Here is a 22,303-nt window from a genome sequence, read left to right on the forward strand (position 1 = left end):
GAAAATCTGAAAGATCTACTGATGATGCAGCTTTTGATGGAGAAGTGGGCAAATGGCTCTTTGGGCGGGAGGAGGGCAGAAGCTGTTCAACTGGGGAATGCGCTGGGAGCACTGGAGTGGGAATGAGAGAGGGAGGAGTAGGGTGGGTGTGGGGAGTTACTGCTCTGTCTGAATGGAGATAATTTCTTGCTGTAATCAGAGGGATGGCCTCCCTCAGCCTCCTGGTACTGAGAGGCACTTCACCTTCCTGTCCCTGCTGAAGCAAGGTGCTCAACAGTAGAAACTACTTACCTGATAACTGCTGCACTGAAGGCTGGTCATGTGTGCTTAACAACTGTGCCTGAATGGTTTCTACTACCCTCTTAAAACGACGGCTTGGACCTGTGAGGAGAGAAGAGGCACAAATGGTTGTGAGACGAGCAGGAGCCGAATCCTCATACAACCCAGGCTGGAGGGTAAGGATCACAAGCATCTTCCCTTCAGTCTTGTCCCCAAGAGTGTACTGACAGTGTATCTGTCCTTCAGCCAAAGGCGTGGCTTTGAGGAACTATTATGCAGTCCCCATGTTAACAGGGACTGTGGTGTGCTGGACTTAACAGGGGGAAGGATGGCTTCTCCTTTTGTGAAGACAGAAAAGGTGGGGATTTTTTTGTTTGTTTGTTTTAACCCCTGTGGGGGGCATGTGGCCACCCAGAAGAAAGGGGTGATTGCATGTTTCTGGCAGAAGGAAGAAACCAGTGGCCTCACAGTACCCAGCTGAGACAATGAGACCTTTGAGTGAAACAAGGAGACAGTACAGGGAGGTACTTCAAATCTGATGCACAGAGCAATCATTTTAGCACTAATCATGGTGGTGGCAAGTTCACCTCTTTGGGAACCTCTTTCCCTCCCAGCATTTCCATCACTACCAACACCATTTTTGTTCCCGATGTCCTCCTTGCCCCTGTCTGAATTTTCCCCTGAGGTCTAGACAGTTATATTCTTTCCCCTGGCAGAGCTCTCTTTGCAGGCCTATATATCAGCAAGGACAAAGCCAGCTTGCACCCATTTTACAGCTTTGTCATGGTTACCTGACAAGAGTGTGAAAGTGACAGAATAGATCCCGTTCTCCTTCTGTGCCTCTCCCCCTTCTGTGTATGTTATGTCCACCTGGAACTTCACTGGCTTCTGGAAGACAGCAGGACCTCCTGTGGACTTATATTCTGCACGGAAACTTGTCTGTGAGATGACACTGTGACTGAGGCTTGGAATCTGAAACAGGCCGATAGAAGGAGATAGTAGAACCAGAGCACAAAGGGAACAACATTGCAAAATTCAATTTCCAGAATGGATAAGACTTGCTGGATTTGCTGCTGGATTTGAATCTGTAATGTACAGAGTGTTCTTGTGAAATCAGTAAGATTCTAAGTTGCTTGGCACCACAGAAGAATGCACTCCTCCTTAGAGGACTGACCTAAATGTAAAGGTTGAATATCGGTGGAATACCCAGAATGCTTATAAATTTACACACGTTGCACAAGTTCATACACTCAGTCTTTCTTTTCCTACTTATCTACCAGTTTTGAGAAATGCCTTTTGCTGACTGAAAACTGATATTAAGGGAAGGGGCAGATAAGTCAGTGGGATATAAGACTGGATATAAAAAAACCACCTGAGTAGCCTGGTCTGATCTCATAGCCAATCCTGTTTTGAGCAGGAGACCTCCTGAAGTCCTTTCCAACCTCAATTGTTTGGCGATTCTATGATATCAAATAGACATCAGGACATGGAGCAGACACTTAGACAAGTGCCTGGGATATCCACAGGGAAAGCATGCCTGCAAGTAACTTACTCAAACCAGAACTCCTATCAATATGTAAAAAAACTTTGAGAAGCTTTCTGGTATCATCCAATATCTGTACGTTCAGACCCATGGTAGAATTTCATAACTGCCTAATTTTTAAGCAGTTAACATTCACAGTTCCTGCCAAAATGTAACATACTCACATTCTACTTATTCATAAAGGACCAGATTTAAAAAAAAACAAAAAAAAACCCAAACAAATCACTTGGAAATCTGGCCTCTAATTTAGGAGGAAAAATGAAGATAAGTTCTTTGAGAAGCTGACCTTAAGGACTTACTTAGCAGGCTGTGACAATGCATTTAAGTTTGAAGTTGGCTGTAAGAGGGTTTGCACACAGATCACTACATCACACCTCAACCCACACATATGAGGTATGTGCAGGATCACCAATATAGACAGCAGTGCACACTACACCACAATGTAAACCCACAAGCACAGCTAAATGCATGAAACCAATACAGTAACATGGCTGCTTCAAACCAATCTGAGATGGATACCAGTGTCTGATGCATGCTACTATACTGCACTTGCTCCTTGTATGCCTGTACAGTTAAAATGATTATGGCTGGTTTTTTGGAAGAAATTCATTGCAGCATCATAGAGACTAAAAAGGAGTGCAGTATTTTGTGGAAAACAATATCAATCCAACAAATGATATAAGAAATTAAGTCTTCTTCTCTTAATTCTATTGAAAAAAGTCTAATTATGTTGTCAATTACCTTGAATTGAAAAAATCTCTCAAATTAACTTTACTGTGCTGACTTTTCTTCACTGGTGCTTCTAGATAGTGAGAATAAGTACTTTCTATAGGAAAAAATGACAATTTCCCTCTGCTTTCCTAGACTATAAATAAACTGCATCTGCAACAACTGATACTCCAGTCACCAGAGGAAATTACCCTTCTTTCTGCCATACAGCATCAAAGAGGAGATTTAAAGTAACTAATGCAGATGTGAGACAGGATTTTTGTCTGACTAAAGTGGTGAAGGGCATACCCAGCAGAGGGAGACCCGATGTGATGCCCAGACAGTGACTGTAAGGTTAGTTTGACAAAGCAGCAAATCACTGTCTTGATACCGCACCAGTGGTGTGCTCTAACTGCAGTGATATTCCAGGCACTGGCAACCTGGAGACCCTGCCAAGAAGGCTGAAATCTTTTCTCACCATAGAGAGTTTTTGTCCCCTTAGAGAGTATTATCTACAGTTAGAAATTCAGACAAAGTCCAATGGAGGCCTGAATCAACAGGCCACATAAATTAAATCCACAGAGGATGCATTTGAAGGAGCAGAGACCCTGCCCAGTAACACATGGTACAAGGAGTCCTGGAACTGACCAGTGAGCAAGATCTCCAAGAGGCAGCTGGGGTGACTTACCGAGAGGAAAGCATGGACAATATCAGCCTTAATGGAGCTTAGTGGTTTGTCCTTAATGACCACAAAAATCTGTTCTTCTTTCTCCAGGTTGATGAAGTTACCAAACCAGGATTTTTTGGCAAGCCTGACGTGATGAAAAGAAATAGTTTAGAAAACTGAGCGCTATTTCTTGCATACCCCCAGCTAGAAAAAATATTAAAAAACACACAAGGAAGTTTTGATAACACTCCAGATGTGATATTATTACTAATAGTAAGTGGAAAACAGTGTCAGAGAACATCCAGAACAACATTTCACCTAGTGAAAACTGTTAAAATGACGGACCACACAGTGTTAGTCTGGCAGCACGTGTGACCAACCACGAAAAATCAGAAGCAATGGTAACTCTTTTGACTGAGCCAATATACCAATCAATACTGCATATATAAAGTGCGTATAAGCCAGGGGACACATTTCTTGTTTGTCTCCAGGGATCTCTCAATTTCTTGTGACAATATGCACATGCTGGTAACACAGGGATCCAAGTTCCTTCCCACCCGATTTCAACCCCTTTGGTGTTCTAGGACTTGGAAAGTTCCTTTTCTGAAAGTGTCCTGTTGGGCTGACAGTACAATCACAGGATATTGCTTTTTAAAGCAAGCTGTAGGTTTCACTGGACCTCCAATCTGTCAGTGAGTGAAATCCACTCCTACGCAAAGGGCCAGGACAAACACTGTCCCATTCGTTAGTCCCATTCAGGGTGTCTATATACGTGAACTCTGGCCATCCTACAAAGGAATGAATTTTCAGTACTAAGAGAGAAGATATCAACACCATGCAAAACACAGTTCAGGCTTTCCACTGACAGCAGTCCAACTTCGCAGTTCCTTTCAGCATCAGATGGTGGTTTCATCATAAAATGAAACTGCTCTGTTTTTTCACACGATCGTATCAGCAAATGTTTGATTTTGCTTATTGTTTCACCATCTCAGTGCACTTTGTTAACATTCCCTTTTAAGTTGAACAGATAAAAGGAAAAATGCAGGGACATTAATGTTATTGGGGGATGCTACCCAGAACGTGAAGGTAGCACTCTGACAGGTGTGCTTTTGAGGGGAGAGAAGATGCTGTCAGCCATGAGGTACAGCCAAAGAATTGCTGCACTGACTTAAACCCAGGGAAAATTCCACTGCAATCAGCCATATTCTAGTAGGGAAGAATTTAGCATGAAAATGGCAGATCTGAAAAGCCCTGCCACCAAGAGACTGCAGTTTTTTTTCCTTCACAGGATACTTTATAATGCCATGACAAGTCTAGTTTGCAGTATGGCAAGCAATAGGCTTTTGCTCGTTTTGGAGGACATTCACTACTCAATGGAAGAAGACAACCTCTCCAGACAAGGAGAGCCATCTGCAAAAAGGATTACTATATATCAGCTTTCCAGCAAAGCAATAAACAGCTGGAGAGAGTTATTACTAGATTCACTTTCAGCGGCAAAAACTCAGACTGAAGCAGAATGAGGAAAGGCAGAGACTAGGAAAGAGAGGAGCAAACTAGGAAACTAATTTGAAGTCTAGAGCTTCGGGATGAAGAACAAAGCTTGACCTCAGCAACGTCCAGCAATTTGCACTCATTCCCCATTCCAGAGTGCTCCATGAATCACACAACTGTCATCTCACTGCCCATTTAATGCACACAGTAGAAAGACCACAACTGGAAGACAGCTCAGCTGTGCAAATAATCATTTGCTTCTACTTACTGCAGGCAACCAAAAATAAGCGTACAGAAAGGTTCACTTGCAATTTGGTAAACCAGTGCCCCCCACTCAATTAAAGTGGGCTGGAAAGCCAGCACTCCCTAAAATATTCACAGGCAGCTGTAACTAAGCCAGTGAGCCAGAGATTAGCATAGGGAGCAGTAAAGAGAAAGGGCCTCTCATTTAAATGGATCGTTAAGGAGCCAGGGTTAGAGTGTGAAAGGAAATTACATACTAATTAGCTCATGTGTCTCACACACACCATAACAACTCCGCAAGCCCCTGGAGAGCTGGGGCAATAGCTCCCTGCATGTAAAGGGTCTATGCTCATTAGTAAATTAGCACCTGGTTATCCATCTAAAACGGCTGGTTGTCTTAGGCTTGTATGTATCATAATCTGAACCGGGGCTGGCTATGTGGACTCCAGGGGCTCAGTGTATGTCACACATGGAAGCTGGGCCTGGAAAAAGTGTGCATATTTAATTGCAGGTCTGTCATGTTAAAATATGACTTTTCATTTTTGTATTTTCATTAATGATTTTGTTGGCCCTTCATTTATAGGTCTCTTAACAAGCACAGGTTAAAAGGGTCCCAGAATATGGGGAGGTTTTCTCCTGTTCAGCTTGGAAACTTGGTCTGGAGTCTCCAGAGTCCAGCTGGGCTCTTTTCTTTGGCAAGGTTATCACCAGTAATACTGACTCTGGAAGATTCACTCATATCCTGGGCTACGCTCCAGCTTGTGAATCACTGGAATTCATTAAATAATTTTGCTGGTGTCGCATAAGATGGAATAGATGCCAGTGGCCTCTCCTGTGTCTGGAATGAACAGAATCAAGACATAGCACACATGCACTGGCTTTTCTCCCTGAAATCAGCAGAACTAGCTGTGCTCATACACCCGGGGAATAGGCCCACTGAAGAAGAGGGGGCAGCTTTGGAGTAAAATGACACAATAAAGGCTTCCCTCCTCTTAGAGGGTGTTAAGTGCTACTAACTTGGGTTAAAATGGGTATGAATCAAGGATCCTCAGCATCCTGAATGAGATGCTCTAGCATCTCAGAAGATCAGGCTGTAAGCAGTAAAAAATGGACTTAAAATTAACAATCTTCTCTTGTCATGGCAAACCTCCTAAGGGGAAGGGAGATAGGAGATATGTGTGGGAGGCTGGGTATGTAGATTACTCTAGGGAAAGTAATCAGGTGTCCAGTTGATGAAAAAGCAAATAGATTAGCATGAAAATGGAGGCCGTTGCTTTATTACTTCACACTGAATTTCTCACTGATATAATGTTGTTCCTTTTCCTACTTTTGGAGTGTCTGACTGCATTGCCTTCTGGAGAGCCTCACTGTTGTCCCTATCTGTCCCGGAGAGCATGGATCTGTAAGCTCCAGAGGTTTACCTGCTTGGCATAAATAACAGCATTTCTACTCAAGCAAATGGAGCTTTGTAGGTTTAAAGCAGCTGGAGCTAAGTCTCTTTAAATGTCATCCCTAACACATTTTCTAGGACTTTTTCATATGAGAAAGAATAGCATTACCCAGACATGTCAAAGTGTATTACCTAATCATCAGGTTTGTTAAACGAATGGCAGACATTAAAGAATGGTGTACCAGAGCAAGGACATGTATTTTTATTGCTCAACCCATCAGGTCAATACAGCTTTTGATAAGGATATCTTATTTCTTACAGAAAGGAAGAAAATACTAGAAAAAATAAGATGTGGAAGTGGGCACTGAGCAACAAGACATCTATCGTTAAAATATAATCCAGTTCATTATTTTTTATGACTTTTATTATGTTTACTGCAGGGTGCAGCCCAATTGAACTCATTAATTTGGCAATTATACAGAAAAAGAAAAAAGGGCCTTAGGCTTTGACTTGCATCCAAACTGCCTCAAATGACAGGCACTACTTCTCTATACCAGCTTTTAAAGAGTGAGTGGGAAGCAGAGAAGGCAATAAATTAACAGAAAAACTTCCACCAACATACATGCATGAAGAGAAGAGAAAAGGAGAAATTTAATTTTGAAGGTTTTCTGCTTTAATGGCCTTAAAAACATTTGAGATGAGAGTATCATATATTTCTTTGATAAGGATGCATTCATTTTATGAAATTCTCTCATGCCTCTCTATTAGGAAATGCTCCAAAGTGTTGAAAACACAATTTATTCCATTTTTCTTTCTGAATTTCTTTTACTAACCTTTACTATTCCTTACTTCTCCCTCTCCTGAAGGCTTTATCCCTCTCCATTCTGTAGCATTAGATATAGAGTTCCCATCTTATACCAGATAAATGCCAGGTCTGAGGAAAGTTGTTAAGGCAATACCATTGTCACCAAGTACAAAACTTTGGGCCCAAAATTTCCATCTATGACTTATGAATATTTCACACAAGTATCTTGACAAAAGACCAAATTGCCTTGGTTGGCAGGGTAAGTCTATGGGCATCGGGTGCACAAACACAAGCTGTGAAAATAAAAAGGAATAATTTGGCATCTGTTGCATATATTAGGAAGTGTTTGGAGCAGCACTCTCTGGCAGGGGCTTCCAAACCTGCCATGCAGTGACGCACATTTGTGCAGTGAAATGGTTGAAATGTACACTGACTTTTAGGAATGAGTCTAGTGAATATGAAACAGCTTCTGCATGTCCCAGTGCTGCTGCCCAGAATTATCACTATGTTTACTATCACAGCCAAAGATTCCTCTGAATTATCTTAGCACAGGCTTCTGCATGTTATCCTGAGAATGCAAACTCTTCTGTATTAAGAGGAAGACTTTTTAGTGCATAGTTAGTGCAAGTATAAGCCATTGATTATCCTCTCCACTCTCCAAGAGCTATCTGCTTTGCAATCAAATGAAAGAAGAGAGAAGGAACATGTTACAAACCTAATAAATTCAGCAAGCCATGAGAAAACTGAGATTTGGGCCCATGTGAACCTCATGAGGTTCAACAAGGCCAAGTGCAAGGTCCTGCACCTGGGTCAGTGCAAGCCCTGGTATCAACACAGGCTGGGGGACAAAGAGATTGAGAGCAGCCCTGAGGAGAAGGACTTGGGGGTACTGGTGGATGAAAAGCTAGACATGAGCCAGCAATGTGTGCTCACAGCCCAGAACATCCTGGGCTGCATCAAAAAAAGCGTGGCCAGCAGGTCGAGGGAGGTGATTCTCCCCCTCTACTCTACTCTGCTCTGGTGAGACCCCACCTGGAGTACTGCATCCAGCTCTGGAGCCGTCAGTACAGGGAAGACATGGACCTGTTGGAGCGGGTCCAGAAGAGGGCCACAAAAATGATCAGAGGGATGGAATCCCTCTCCTATGAAGAAAGGCTGAGAGAGCTGGGCTTGTTCAGCCTGGAGAAGAGAAGGCTCCGGGGAGACCTTATTGCAACCTTTCAGTACTTAAAGGAGGCTTATAAGAAAGATGGGGACAAACTTTTTAGCAGGGCCTGTAGCAATAGGACAAGGGGTAATGGTTTTAAACTAAAAGAGGGTAGATTCAGACTAGATATAAGGAAGAAATTTTTTACAATGAGGGTGGTGAAACACTGGAACAGGTTGCCCAGAGAGGTGGTAGATGCCCCATCCCTGGAAAGATTCAAGGTCAGGTTGGATGGGGCTCTGAGCGACCTGATCTAGTTGAAGATGTCCTAGATCATTGTAGGGGGGTTGGACTAGATGACCTTTAAAGGTCCCTTCCAACCCAAACTATTCTATGATTCTAAAATGAGGTGGTTACTGGGAGACTGTTTCATCACCTGCTGACCCCACTGCCATTACTGAGGTTTAGATTTTATCCAGGGTTCTTAGCAGAAGAACCATTTCACATCTCTGTCCCCCTCACAGGATAACAGGTTACAGTCAGATACTGATCCAGAACAGGAATATGTCACGCTGTGACATTCAGGCAAGGTATGTGGTGGAAAAAAAGTAGTGTACTCGCAAATTACTTACTCTGGGGATGATTCCGGGGTTAAATTAGACATCTCCTCTGGTGTAGGTACTGCCCATGCACGCACAACCAAAGAGAGGGAGGAAGAAAAGAAATTGATGATTCAGTACAGCTCCCATTTTCTGCTTGTATACCAATGAAACAATTCTGGCATTACACCCTCTTACATTTGCCCACTGCCTTTGCAGACTAGTTCTGACATTTGAACATTGGTCATATGTCTCTAGATCACTGTATCTAACCAAGTGCTGCATTTCAAGGCTCACCCTACCCTTCCTTAAATCATTATGTAATCTTGCACTGGCTTCAATGGTTTCTGGTTCAGACCCAAACACTGTGCCAATTTGATTGCTTTACAATTGCTTCAAAGCCCAGTTGGATGCAGCTCAGTCACTGCTGCAATTCTCCGCAGTTCTCTGACCATCTCAGAGACAACGTCCCTGACCATCACAGTTCAAAAGCTAACTCTTCCATGGCTGTAATCCTCCTTTCCCATGGGATCACATCCTCGTATCCTGTAAAACCACAGGGTGTTGGGATAGCTGCTGACGACATCTGAGGATAATGCATGTGACTTTTGGTCCCCTTTGCCTGAATGCAAAATGCTTGAAGAAGAAAATTTTGCACATCTCAACACTCTAGAGACTCTGAAAACTGAATCAGGCCAGCAGATATGAAACCACTGATTGTATTAAGGAGATTTTTACACCAGTTACCAAAGGAGGTAAAAAAAGCATTAACCAAGATCAAACAAGCTGTGCTTCAGAAGAACAATTTCAGCCTATTGCCACTGGCTATCTTTTTTCAGCAGAAGGCTCAGCCTGTGGCTACAGAGAGGCAGCGGAGTACAGCCATAGGGGAAATGGCAGAGCTCTAGGTTTGCTGACAAAGTGAGCGGAGAAGCTGAAGATAAAATTTTCTTGTGTTCTAAGAGCCGCAACAGGGATAGTAAGAGCTGTATAGCCATACAGAGTGTGAAGAGGGCTCAGGAGATGCTGTTGGAGCAGGTGCAGTGGCATGACAGAGCCTGCTCACATGTGCCTTGGGTTAGGGCTGGCTGACGCTATCACTCCCATTTTCAATACCAATATTTAGTCCTCAGTACATGAAATTTGTACAGCCACAGAGAGGTATCAACTTGCTGCTGAATGTTTGCCCAAATCAGAACCACCCTGTATGTTTGGGTGAGTACTCACCTTGCAATTTCCGGCGATGGAAGCGAGGAGACCCCAGGAAACTATTCTTGATTGAGTTGAGCCGTGTCCTCCATGGCATTCCTCCAATGCTGGGGCTGGATGGTGGTGTTGGGTTGGGTGTGCCTGCTGGGCTCTCCTTTGGCGTATGGACAGGTGTCCCCTTGGGGGTAGGGAGGGGACTTCCCCTTGGAGAGGGGTGAGGGGTGACCTGTATGATGGGGATAGATTTGGTGCTTGGGTCAGTACTAGAAGGGAGCAATCTAACAGGAGACATAGGGTTGGTCTGCACTTTAGGAACAGCCAGCTGTGGGTTAAAGCCGGCAGCAGGCGAGCGGCCCTGAGCATTCTGCACAGGGGTGTTCTGGGAAGAGGGGGCGCTGGTATTGCTGGTAGGGAGTGGGTTGGATTTAGTAGACTGGAGTGGTTTTTCGGCCAATTTGCTCTTGGATGGCAAAGTCTGCGTCTTTGGGTTGGGCTGAAGTGCTGGCTTTGGTTGGAGTACATGTCCAGGCCTGGAGGCGTTCCTACAAGCATCAGGGTCCAAGGAGACTTGGGGTCGGGGAGAGAAAGGGAGGTCGGAGGTCTGAGGGGGGATGAAGAACTTTCTGATAGGCTACAGGACAGACGCAGAGTGTCCATGCACATCAAAAACAGTGAAATACGCATAGAGCGGGCGAGCAGAGAAAGGAAAGTCAGAATAAAATCCATCCAAGTCACAAAGATGCACCATGTCACAAGGAGACACAAGAGATGGAGGTGAAGGGGTAGTGGGGGGGAGGGATTTTGCAAAGAAACAAAAACGAACGAACAAACAAACAAAAAACAAAAAAAAGACATGCAGTTAGCTGGGAACACAGCATAATCAACAACAGCAGCAGCGGCAGCAGCAAGAACAACAGTGTCATAACAGGCTTCATCATATTAACCAACCACGTGTCAGCAAAGGAAAACAACAGAAATAAAAGTAAAACAAAGGAAAAGTAAAACAGAAAAACAAAATGAAAGAAAGTAACCAAGAAAAAAGAAGAGAGAAATGCCATCTCTCTGGGATTGTTCTGATTGCCCTGCAGTGAGAGAAGCACGATGCTGTAGGGAGGTGAGGAAGGGGAAGAAGAACCACTCAAGCCACAGACAAATTGAGATGTGCCAAGAATGGGACCACCTCTTTCAGCTCCAAGTGCCCATATGCAAACCCAGCAGAGAGATGAAACTCAAAACAGGTGTGTGATACATACGGAGTGGTAGGCGATACACACAGGTTACTGCACACACCAGTCAGAACCTCTTTCCTTCCTCTTTACCCCTGACTCTGGCTAATGCACACCCCGGTTGCAGCCGCCCATTGCAGAAAGAGGGGGAAAAGGGAGAGTGATGCCACGTGGGCATCCACTCTCCTCCCCTGGCCTGGAAGGTTAAACTGCTCAACGTTCACTTGGAGGCTTCAGAGCACACACCACCATGAGAAAAATATGAACTCAGGTTGGTGTTTGATTTGTAAACAGCTACAGCAAAAACTTCAGAGAGGTCTGGCAAATTTGTTTATCTGGGAAGAGATGATAGTTCCCATCAGACTTTATGCTTCTCCTGCAACATCCCTCATCGCATCGAAGGACAGCTTGATAATCGAAATTACTGTCATAAAGTCGCAGCAATATTTGCCATTAAGTCCCAATTCTATGGAGGGGGTGGGGTGAGCCATTGTTTTGTAAGACACTCTTTGTTTAAAAAGAAAAAGACAACCAAAGTTCATAATCCATCACTGAGTTATCAAAATGGGATTATGAATTTTTTTTTTTTTCCCAAACAAGAACATTTACATACTAGAGGCATTTTGGGAAACCATTCATATATTGACAGCAAACGGCAATAGACAGACTTGGGAGGATAGAAGCCTTTTAAAGGGATATTAGCAAGCTAAAAATCACATTTAAAACAAAACAAATGCATTACAAAACACTACTGCTAACACCTTAGATTACAAGTACTGGCAGAATTGTAAAAATAGAAATCACTACTCAAGATCTTTAGCTTTGGTCTGCACTCAGATTCTGATTTCTATAAATTATTACCTATTATAAATTATTTATCACTATTATTATTATTATTATTATTATCCATTCTTAACACCTGAAAGCTGTCATCAAGCACTGTCCAGACATACCATGTACATGTAACCATGCCTCAAATCTCAGTCCCAGGTAAGCACACTCACTAGTGAGTTTACTTTCTGGGTTTGATGGATTAGCACAGTGTTGCCATATTTAAAAAATGCAGAAATATATTTAAGACTTAATTCCTAGAATTGTTTGCATCAAAGTTTTGTAATTTAAAGAACTTAGGGTTAGTCCACCAAAATTAAAAGAAAATCACTACATCAGAACATTTGTATTATTATTAGGATTGTAAAGTTAAACTAAAGTCTGCCATGTTGGTAAATTCTGATCACCAAGGAGAAAGAAAGGGGAAAAGATGAGGAAAGTGGTTAATTCATGGAAGTCACTATCAGCATCTGACTATTAACCATTTGCAAATGACACCAATGGATAAAAGTCAGACTGTTGATTGCAAACGTTTCATTGCAATTTTTGTATCTTATGTGTATGATGGTTTGAGAAACAAATTTGAAAGAAATAAAGTCAAATTCAACTCCTACTTAAGCCATTAAGAATCTGAAGGGGCACTCTTAATTACTGCATTTTTAATACTGAAATAAAGAACAAGATTAGGTCTATATTTCAGCTGGTGCAATGGGGAACACCATTAGCAAGATCTTGTGAGATTTAAGAACTCTTAGATGCTGTCAAATTCAGTTTCTCATAGAACTGAACCTAAGCAGTGCATATAGTGAAATGCGTATTTGCTTTTTAAAGTATGCTCTCTTTCAGTGATCTAAGGTGTATTAGAAGCACAGGTAAGGATGTTTTAAAAAAATATGATTTTTATTCCAACATTTCCTTTTAAGCCTCAAATTTGACTTGCCTTAATATCATTATGATCTGCTGAAAATACCATCTGGTTGCTAAACCCCTTTGAAGACTATTTCATCAACTGCATATTAAGTAAAAATGGTAAGATACAGCAACTATGGAACAGATCTTGTCATCCTTATTCTTTCATGCAGTTCTACTGAGATATCAGAAATGGTTCCCAAGAGATCAATTAACGATATCAAGATTTAGGTTTGCCGCACTGGATGCTTATTTTGCGCACAAAACTGTTTCCATGCTCTTTTGCAGTACGTTTTGCAGTGGCATAAGAATTCTCGGACCTCTGCTTCGTTCCACTGACATCCAGGAGTCCAAGTGCAGAAACAAGGAAATGGATCTTCACTGGCTCCTGACGTGTTAAGGACACAGAGGAGACCACAAACACATTTATGCCAGTTGCAAAACAGGGTAACAATTGATAGGAATCCAGAATACGTTTCAGAAAATAGTTAATAAAGCAAGGAGTTGGACACTTTACTAGCCTATAAACATACACCCGACAGTGTGTCTTTATGCATAAGAATTACACACAATGTTACTGGGGAATTACACTGATATTATCTTCAAATACCTAAGAGTAGATCCATAGGTGTATCCATACCCTAACACATGGAATATATCCATTTCCAATGGGGGAATGGCATCTTCTCATGAAGTCATGAAAAGTATCTAGAAAACCTCCAAAGACTCTACGCCAGACAATTAGGTAACATGGATTACCGTAGCCTTACAGACGTCTTGAAGAGGTCTAGACTTTTGTGAGGACTGTGATCTTGAAGTGACTAAGCTGACCTTGTCAGACACTAGGAATACTCACTCTTATCCCTAAAGTTACCAAGCAGAGGGAGTTCTCTGTCATTGCACTTAGAAATTGTAATAACTTTGCAACAGATGTACTATCAATCAAGCATGTTTTGTACTAGCTGACTATCAGTGTTAGTTGAGTCTCGGTATTTAGTTGACTGTATATAAATAAGGGCATGTGAATGTACCTTATTTATAGGGGTTTGAGTGTTCTTTTCTCAATTAATCAACTTCTTACTTTCCTTTTAAATTTGCTAGCCCTCAAATGTGTATAATTTATTTTCTCTGACTTTCTAATACAAGTTATTCTGAGGCAAACAGAATCAAGCTGGTTGTAACCGGCATGGTTTGGTGCTCTACTGTGACCTGATTGAAGGTAGCTGTGAAATGGTTCTTGATATTTGGTCCGAAACCATGCCGTATACAGACCTCAGCTGGATATGGCAGTGGTTAGTCATAGCAGTGTTATTCTATGTGCTTATGAGACTGAAAAAGGGCAGGGACATAGTGAGATCCCTGCTAACAGTGTGGGGAACACGTATGAGAAATTCTCTGCTTGCATTTGTAAATAACATTTCCCTCACCACCCATGAAAATTTACAAGCTGCCAAGGAAAAACAAAACATCCCAGCTAAGAGCCACAGCTCTGCAGCAACAGATGTCGAAAAGCATCAAGCATGTGTGAGTGAATTGGACCAACAGATCTTGAAGCAGCACCACTTACCCTTGGACTGCTGAGAGGACTGGTGGAGAGCCCAGACGACGCTCCGCTGATTGACCGAGACCTGGATGGACACAATAAGGAAAAGAGCCCTCAAAAGACTTGGACAAGTAATAACCCTGAACACCAGCCACCACACGCACAGGCATGAAGTGAGGAGGAGGAGGGAGGCTGCCACTGGAAAAGCACGCGACTCTTTCCTTTCACTACTGTCACATTTTTCAGCTGTCTCACCCTCAAAACAAAAAGGAGGATACTGTGATCCCTTTTCATTAAGCGAGTTGCTACCTTCTTTTGGTCATCAAGCACATGGAAGCTACTATGTGTGACCTGTGCAAGCTGAACTTCTGAATTCAAAAAGGACTGTCAAGACATTTGTATTGGTGCTGAGAATTCTCTTCTGCACAGTGCTGGTGGACACAGAATGAGATGTTCTCTGTCACAAGCAACATGGAAAAGCACCGTGTGTACAAGGCACAAAGGTAGGGGATTGTTCCAGATATTAAGAAAAAAACCCAAGTCTCCATGACCCAGGTGCACAATTCTTTCCTATGTGGTGACTTCCCACTGAAATGAAAGCTCACATCGGCTTAACCCTTTCCAGCTTCCCACGGATGGATTTCACATCTCTGCTCTCCAGTAAGATTTCCTGCTGTCTCATTAAACAAGTCAGGTCTTCTCTATGGATAACGAGTTCTGCTGTTGTTGATGACTTTACTAATATCAAGATAACAGCCCGGGTGCCCTCAAAAAGAGGTGAGTCAAGGGAGAATAAACTGTCCTTCTATTTGCTGACAAGGTCACCTATACTATAATGCTCTTATGCTCTCCAGCAAAGGCCACCTATGAAAAATGTCAGCTGTAGACAATAAAACGTACAAATGTGTCATGCTAAATGTGCTGAAAGGGCAGACAGGCCAAATGCACAAACATTTCAGCAGCAGAAGTTTGAAGGAGGAGGGCTGCCCAGCAGGAAAAAAAAAAAACCTCCATGTGCCTGTAAATGAGTAAGCCACAGAGGCAGCAGTTTTCTATCCTTTTTAAAGAGAAAGAAAGTTGTCTTGAAGACTGAGATGTCTTATAGGACAAGACTTGGCTAAGAACCTAGTTGTTCAACAACCACCATGCAACATGTCAATAAAGCAAACCTACCAATGTTTCACCTATGGTAAGAGCCATGAAAGCAATTACTTGCCTTCAGGTAACAAACATGAAAAGTGAAATCCTGTAGATGCTTGGAAAACAGAGTGCGTGTGTGTATGTGTATACATGTGTCTATGTGTGTGTGTACACATATATATATTTAAAATTGATATAGGTCAGATAGTTAATGTCAGCTTATACGTAAGAGAATATGAAACAAATTTAGATCATAAACTGTCTCAGTTTACTCTCTTCTACTGTTATAGAAGAATCAAACAAAAAAAATCAGTTTCTAAAATGGTCTCGCAGACATATATTACTAAATAAATTTGAGTAGTAGAATTATTAAAAAATATGTGAACTGCAAAAGAAGACATATTTCCAAGGAAAGAGTAAGCCACAACTGAACACAACGGAAGGTCCTGTTCTGTTTATTTGTATCCTCTGCAGAAACTACTCACTGATGGTTTTCTTTGTCTCTCATTGCAGTTTGTCCGTCACAATAAGTAGGTGAAACCCAGAAGCCCAGTCTCAGCATGCTTTTTTGCCAGATTAAATCTAAATTTGCACCATGAAAATCTGGGGCCCTCATCCTATGCAGAAACTCCCCACTTATGTTTTTCCTCGTACCCTGCTGCAGTCTGCCCATCATAGTACATCAGTCAAAAACTAGAAGCTCAGTCTTGGCATTCTTTTGCACTAGATTAAACCTAAATTTGTACCATCAAGATCTGGGGCACTCATAAAGGTTTATGCACAGTAATTTTAAGGGGAGAACCGTCTGCTTCACTTTTGAGTGCACTTTTTATGTGCCTCTCCTATAACTGAAGTAGCTGAGTGCAACACAGATATGTTGTGTATATGGGAAGTCCATTTAGTTAAAATCTTCCTTGTATGAGTCATCAGGAAAAGCTTAACCATAAGTTACAAGAGGAGCCTATAGATCATCTTGGACAAATGTGGAAGGCATTTAGGTGCCCAGAGATGCAGTTAAACACCTACTTAGGAGTTAAACTCCCACTAGGAGCTGTTCCCACCAGCTCTTAATTGTGGTGGGAAAGTCCTCTCTGACACTCACCTGAATTCCAGGATACTTGATTAAAAGTTCCAATCTGCTATTTCCTCTTTGCAATCAGGTGTTTCCAACAGTCCTGAATTCTCCCCTCCCAACCCCATTGGCTCCTATTTTTTTACAAAAACAATCACACGCACAGAGGGCAAAACACAGCAGGCCCCACCTCCCAACTCCCAGTTCCTTAGTGGAAGAAATATTTGAAAAAGAGTTGTTGTGTACTGTGTTTTCATCCAGCCTAGGAGCCTGAGATAGGGGACAGAAGAGAGAGTTAGTGTGAAATCCTCCTGGAAATGCATTCAGTATCCACGATTGCTATCAAACAAGCTTTATTTCTGCTGCTGATTTACATGCAAAATACGTAAGAAGTAAAGTAGGCCCTATAGCAAATTTTAGTTTGTCCACACTGGAAATCATATATAGGAGCAGTGGAAAGAGTTTAAAGAATCCTGGGTTAATTTTAAGTGTTGGGGCGAAAAGAGAGCTGTATGTTTTCAAAACTTTTCCTCTTTACAAGAGAGTGCTGGTATGGGATATGACACCCAGACTGAGGAGATCTTCCTTGCATCTTCTTCAATTTAATAAATCTCCCATAATTTACCTTTACAAATGTGACATAGTTCCCAAGCTGGCTATAAAAACTCAGTACAGTGGCAGGTTCTATACTCCAGTACAAAAATGCTAACAAGCAAAAATGACAGATTTGTCCCTCCCATCAAGACCGTCTTAGCTGGGAAATCCTAGAATTCATTTTTTTAGAAAAAAACACACAAGTACTGCTCCTGTATCTCAGAGACAGGTGGACAGAACTGGGACAGGGCCAAAAGAATGTAATGAAAACATTGCATTATGGTGAAATGCTGTAATGAAAGAACAGAGAGAATTTAAATTTTTATCCCTCTCACCAGAAAATGGAAGTATGAGGCCCTACAGGCAGCACATTAGTATGGCAGACCCTGGATGATCTCATGTGTGGAAAGAGGAGAAAAAATATGACATCATCTTATCTCTATGGCTATGAACTAAGTTTATTTAGTGGGAAATAGCTATTAGTGAGGAACCTCCTAAGAGTCTCTACAGGCATTAAGTGTCATTGGAAGTATTAAATCTATGATTATTCCAATAACTTGATAATAAATGCAACAATCTAGGAAACTATGAACATTGTGTGTGACTCATTTTGCTCTGTGTTTTGCATTGCTGTATGCTTGGGCACTAACTCAATGGAAGCCATCAAAAAGTTGTTGAAAATACAAACAGAAAAGTTAATGCAGTTGCTCAGATAAAGAGCATTCCCTCAAACACAATTCCAGGTTTAGAGACACAAGAAGAGACTCTTTAGTCCCTTTCAAAGTGACATAGTTGTTTTGCCAAGCCTGGAGGGAAGAATTAAAAAAAAACATAAGGGAGCTAGACCCAAGGTTTAGGAGGGGGAAGATGCAGAGGACACTCTAAACTTAAGGTGGGCACTGAGACTATTGCAGGCTATTCCTCCCATCTCATAGACTGACAATAATATGGAGACATCTGAGCTATGAAAGAGAGAGGCCAAGGACTGAAACGAAATGTGCATGTGCGGGCTGGAGTTTGTAGACGTGATGATTTTATACCTTATTCAAACTATTTGATACTTCAAAGTATCAAAGTTAAAAGGTCCTTTGTTTTAAAGCATTTTTTTACTCATTTTAGCCAGCTGCTACCAAAGGGGAAGCCGTGCGAGGCCCAATTCATGTTAGACCAGTGGTCTCTTTCTGGTGAAACTGAGGAGCTGGAATCCAGTTTCCGGCTGGTTTCAGAGAACTGCAGAATTTTTTGAGAGCTGTAAGAGGTGAAGGGCTGAAGCCTCACACTGCTGAGGTGCAGGCAGAGAGAAATACAAGAAGGAAAAGCACAGCCGGCCTGGTAACCATACTATACATATAGCACATGAACAGAGCACCTCTGTATAGCCCTTCGCTCAGATTAATTTTCGAGTGCTTAAACAGTGCATCTGCTAGTACACACTAGTAGAGTATGAAGGCTTCACAGCCAGCATTAAACATTTGGGTCAGATTTGGCATTTGTTTCTTCTTTGAATAACGATCTCTCAGAAATTTTTCTTACAATCAAAAGGGAGTTTGGTACCTTGTTGCAGTCCCAGCAGAACTTGCTTTCATAGCACAGTTTTACCAGGATGCTGAATACAGTCTCTTAGTCAAGCTGGAGCCATGCTTCCAAGAAGGGGAGCCTGCAGCATGCATGCAGCGTGCACTAATGCATCAGACTTGTGTCCCTGGGTGAAATGCCTTAGAAAATTTGAATTGGTTTGATTCCATGTGTAGTTTTGAAAGTCATCCCAAAATATCCAGCCAACCTCTTATTTGCTTCAAGCATAATTTGGGTGGAATTTGATACTCCTCTTTGCTTGCTCACTCAAATAAAACAAAAAAATTCTGAACTGTATTTCAGGGTATGAGACCCCTGAAAATGACCTGAATTAATATGCAACAGGTGAGCAGTCAGGCATTGTGTGTTGCTACATTTCATCACTGTTACTCTTGGGTGTCCAAAAGATACAAACTGTGCTTCCTTGCTCCCTGATCTAGGGAATATGAATAGAATACCTTTCATACTCCACTGTCTTACAGTCCCAACCATGCACATAATACTAACTATAACACCTCTTACTGGGAATACTTATGTTTTAGTCAGAAGGTCTACTCATGGTAAAAACTGCTTGTAAGATGAAGCCTTACAAAGAGTACAGAGAAAGGACCACAGGTGTTGGTAACACACCTCTTATCCCTTTCAACAGACACAGAGGGTGATGTTAAACAGCACCACCTTCCTTAATTGGCCAATTATACTAAAGTTCCATTTATAAAAGGTTTAGAAAGAATTAATAAATAGTAAAGCACGCTACAAACATGAGAAGTACATGTTACTGGTGCTAATTAGCTTTCTCAATATGTACCCTCTCAATAAGCTTTTGCTGTAGTCTGTGGTGATCCATTACGATGTTTTTATTAAATAATTTATTAATAAAATATTCTCCTTCTGTTAAGTATTTATAAATGGAACTTTAATTTGAAGCATGACTGCATTCCTAGTTGTACCTATATCCTCTTTATTGAAAATAAAGAGCTTTGAAGATATATCTGTTTCTAGGGCCATCTGTTCACCTCTTAAGAAAACATAGACTAAAAAGAGAGGGAATACCCAGCATTTTTTTAATAACACGGATGGGATTCAGTTTCATCTTAAAAAAAAGGACAAATTAGGATAAAAATTAACTGGAGGGTACCAGACAGATACAAAAAGCGCTAAACAGAGAAGCGAGTTTCATTCTTGGAAGGTGTCCTGGTACCTGCACAGTGTCTGAGGATAGTTCTCTGTGCCCACAGACATTGAAACATAGAGACAAACAAGAGAACAAAGAAGAATCCAAAAGTAAATTATATGGAGTGTGACTCCAACATAAAAGCACACAAACACACACAAAAGCACCAAAAATGCTTCTTCCCACATCTCTCTCTCTCTCTCTCCCTGCTGTAAAGCCTCATTCACTGAAGTGTATCAGCATGTATTGTATTTGTAAAGTGCAAATGAAAAGTTTCTCTACAAGATACAACAGGTCCCGCAACAGGAATAATCCAAAACTAGAGCTTACCCCAATGGATCAGCACTCGCCATCCTCGGAAAGGGAAAACGAAGAGATAGGGAGAGAGAGAAAGAAAGAGAGAGGGATGTGGAGGCAGGTGGAGAGAAGAGTAGGAAAAGCAGAGTGAAATACTGTTTGGAGAACTGAACGGTCATAATTATTGCCACTGGTGCCTACATCTTCAGAGACCAGGAACACTAGGGGGACAGTTTCATTTACCAGAAAATAACTTTTGTCCTGCTCACAATATTGCAGACACGCCCAACTTTGGCACTGAGGAATACGGAGAGGGACATAGTAAGGCTGTAAAAAAAAATTTCCCAGCCAAATCCCAATTAAAGTAGTCAGCAGAGCAATGGGGTTCATACTTCATGCTGCATTTCTTTTCTGCCTCTTACATAAGGCACAGTTATATCAGACTGTTATCAAGGACATTGTTCTTTTTGTCCCCAGTTTGCTCAGCGTAGTGTCCCTCTGTCCCCCAAGCTGGCCTGGTAAGAAGTACTTTTTTTACCACGAATGAACTGTGAAACATATTGGTTATTAAAGCATGCATTTCTGAGCCAGCTTGGGAGCCCAGGGTACAAGATTGTAGCTCAAGCTGTGAATCTGCTTTGATACTGGCTTATTAGTCATGATGGTCTTATAGTCAGGAATTCAGATCAGCTAGAACATACCAGCTCAGCAACCCAGCACTTATCTCTGTGGATGCCATCTTGTGCTCCAGGATCTCATTTTTCATTTAAAATAAATTCAGTCTCTGGGTCTTAAAGGTTGGAGAGAAAATCTTTCAAATGTGAATGGAGAATAAATCAATGCTGTGCTGAAAAGAGTCTGAAACAGCAGCTCTAAAAGCAGAATGAATCTCTGGCATGTTGACTTTGAAGCCTAGCGACAATCAAAAACTTCAGTATTCTTAATTTTTCACTACTAACCAAAGCATTCAAAATCAAAAAGAATAGTCAGGTTATTAAGTTTTCAGGGGTGCAGGTAAGCAAACTCAGGAAAGTGTCACCACCTTTTCACATTAACAAAGATTAGATTAGAAATTTAAAAAAATCTGGTGTGTTATTAAGCCAAATTATTTTCAAGTCGGATGCAGCGCTTTTTTCCCTCTCTGTCTCTTTCTCTCTCTTATTCTCTCCATTTTCAATAGCAGGCTCCCAAGCTGCCAGAGCTACCTCTGGCTGAGTGAGGAAAATCCATTCTCCACAAGACCGTCACCAACAGAAATGCCAAATTTAATATATGCCCAGTAGATTTCACAGTTTACCGCTCAGTGCAACTAGCCATGCTTCCGGTTACATCAACATTGCAAATGCTGGGCTGGGCAACGCAAGGCAGTGTCGAGAAAAGTTCAACTTAAAACATAGTTAGAATAGAAAGAAAAACCTGTTGTGCTACACATTGATAGAGAAGTGGAAAGAAGCATTACAGTAAGTTCTTTTTCATGTGTTTGAGTGACACTCCATTTGTATTTCGGCCTGGAGTGTAAATTTGGGTAAGATCTAATTCATATATATACAAATACATATATATGTATATATTTAGAGACAAATGCTGTCCTCAATTCTACCCGTACAAATCTATCTACAGTGATGTAATTGAGCAGAGCAAATTGACACCCATTGTATATTGGAACGTGTGTGTATATTTATACAGAAAATACACCCATATTTACGCATGCAGAACATTAAAATGTAAATAGAATGGGTGCAAGAAGGTTGATTAATTTTTCTTTCAAGTCATTTTCCCAACAGGGAAGGCACTGAAGAGGTTAACAAAGAGAATGGAAAGCAAATTGACAATAGGAAAAAGGAAGAGGGAAATGAGGTTT

General features: G+C 41.6%; 1 protein-coding gene across 1 annotated transcript in view; it reads right to left on the reverse strand.

Annotated features, from left to right (window-relative positions):
• Nucleotides 1–22,303, reverse strand: part of BRSK2 (BR serine/threonine kinase 2) — a 326,660-nt gene that overhangs the window by 20,838 nt on the left and 283,519 nt on the right. The window contains exons 16-22 of the mRNA XM_087745783.1: nucleotides 20,476–20,499; nucleotides 14,615–14,675; nucleotides 10,100–10,307; nucleotides 8,906–8,954; nucleotides 3,219–3,342; nucleotides 1,071–1,251; nucleotides 292–381 (exon numbers count right to left, since the gene is read on the reverse strand). Of these exons, the coding sequence (XP_087601909.1) occupies nucleotides 292–381; nucleotides 1,071–1,251; nucleotides 3,219–3,342; nucleotides 8,906–8,954; nucleotides 10,100–10,307; nucleotides 14,615–14,675; nucleotides 20,476–20,499 (737 nt within the window). The remainder of the gene's footprint in view (nucleotides 1–291; nucleotides 382–1,070; nucleotides 1,252–3,218; nucleotides 3,343–8,905; nucleotides 8,955–10,099; nucleotides 10,308–14,614; nucleotides 14,676–20,475; nucleotides 20,500–22,303) is intronic.

This window comes from Nipponia nippon, unplaced genomic scaffold (assembly GCF_047370975.1).
Source record: "Nipponia nippon isolate SJK-2023a ecotype South Korea unplaced genomic scaffold, ASM4737097v1 scaffold_10, whole genome shotgun sequence".
Classification (NCBI taxonomy): Eukaryota; Metazoa; Chordata; class Aves; order Pelecaniformes; family Threskiornithidae; genus Nipponia; species Nipponia nippon.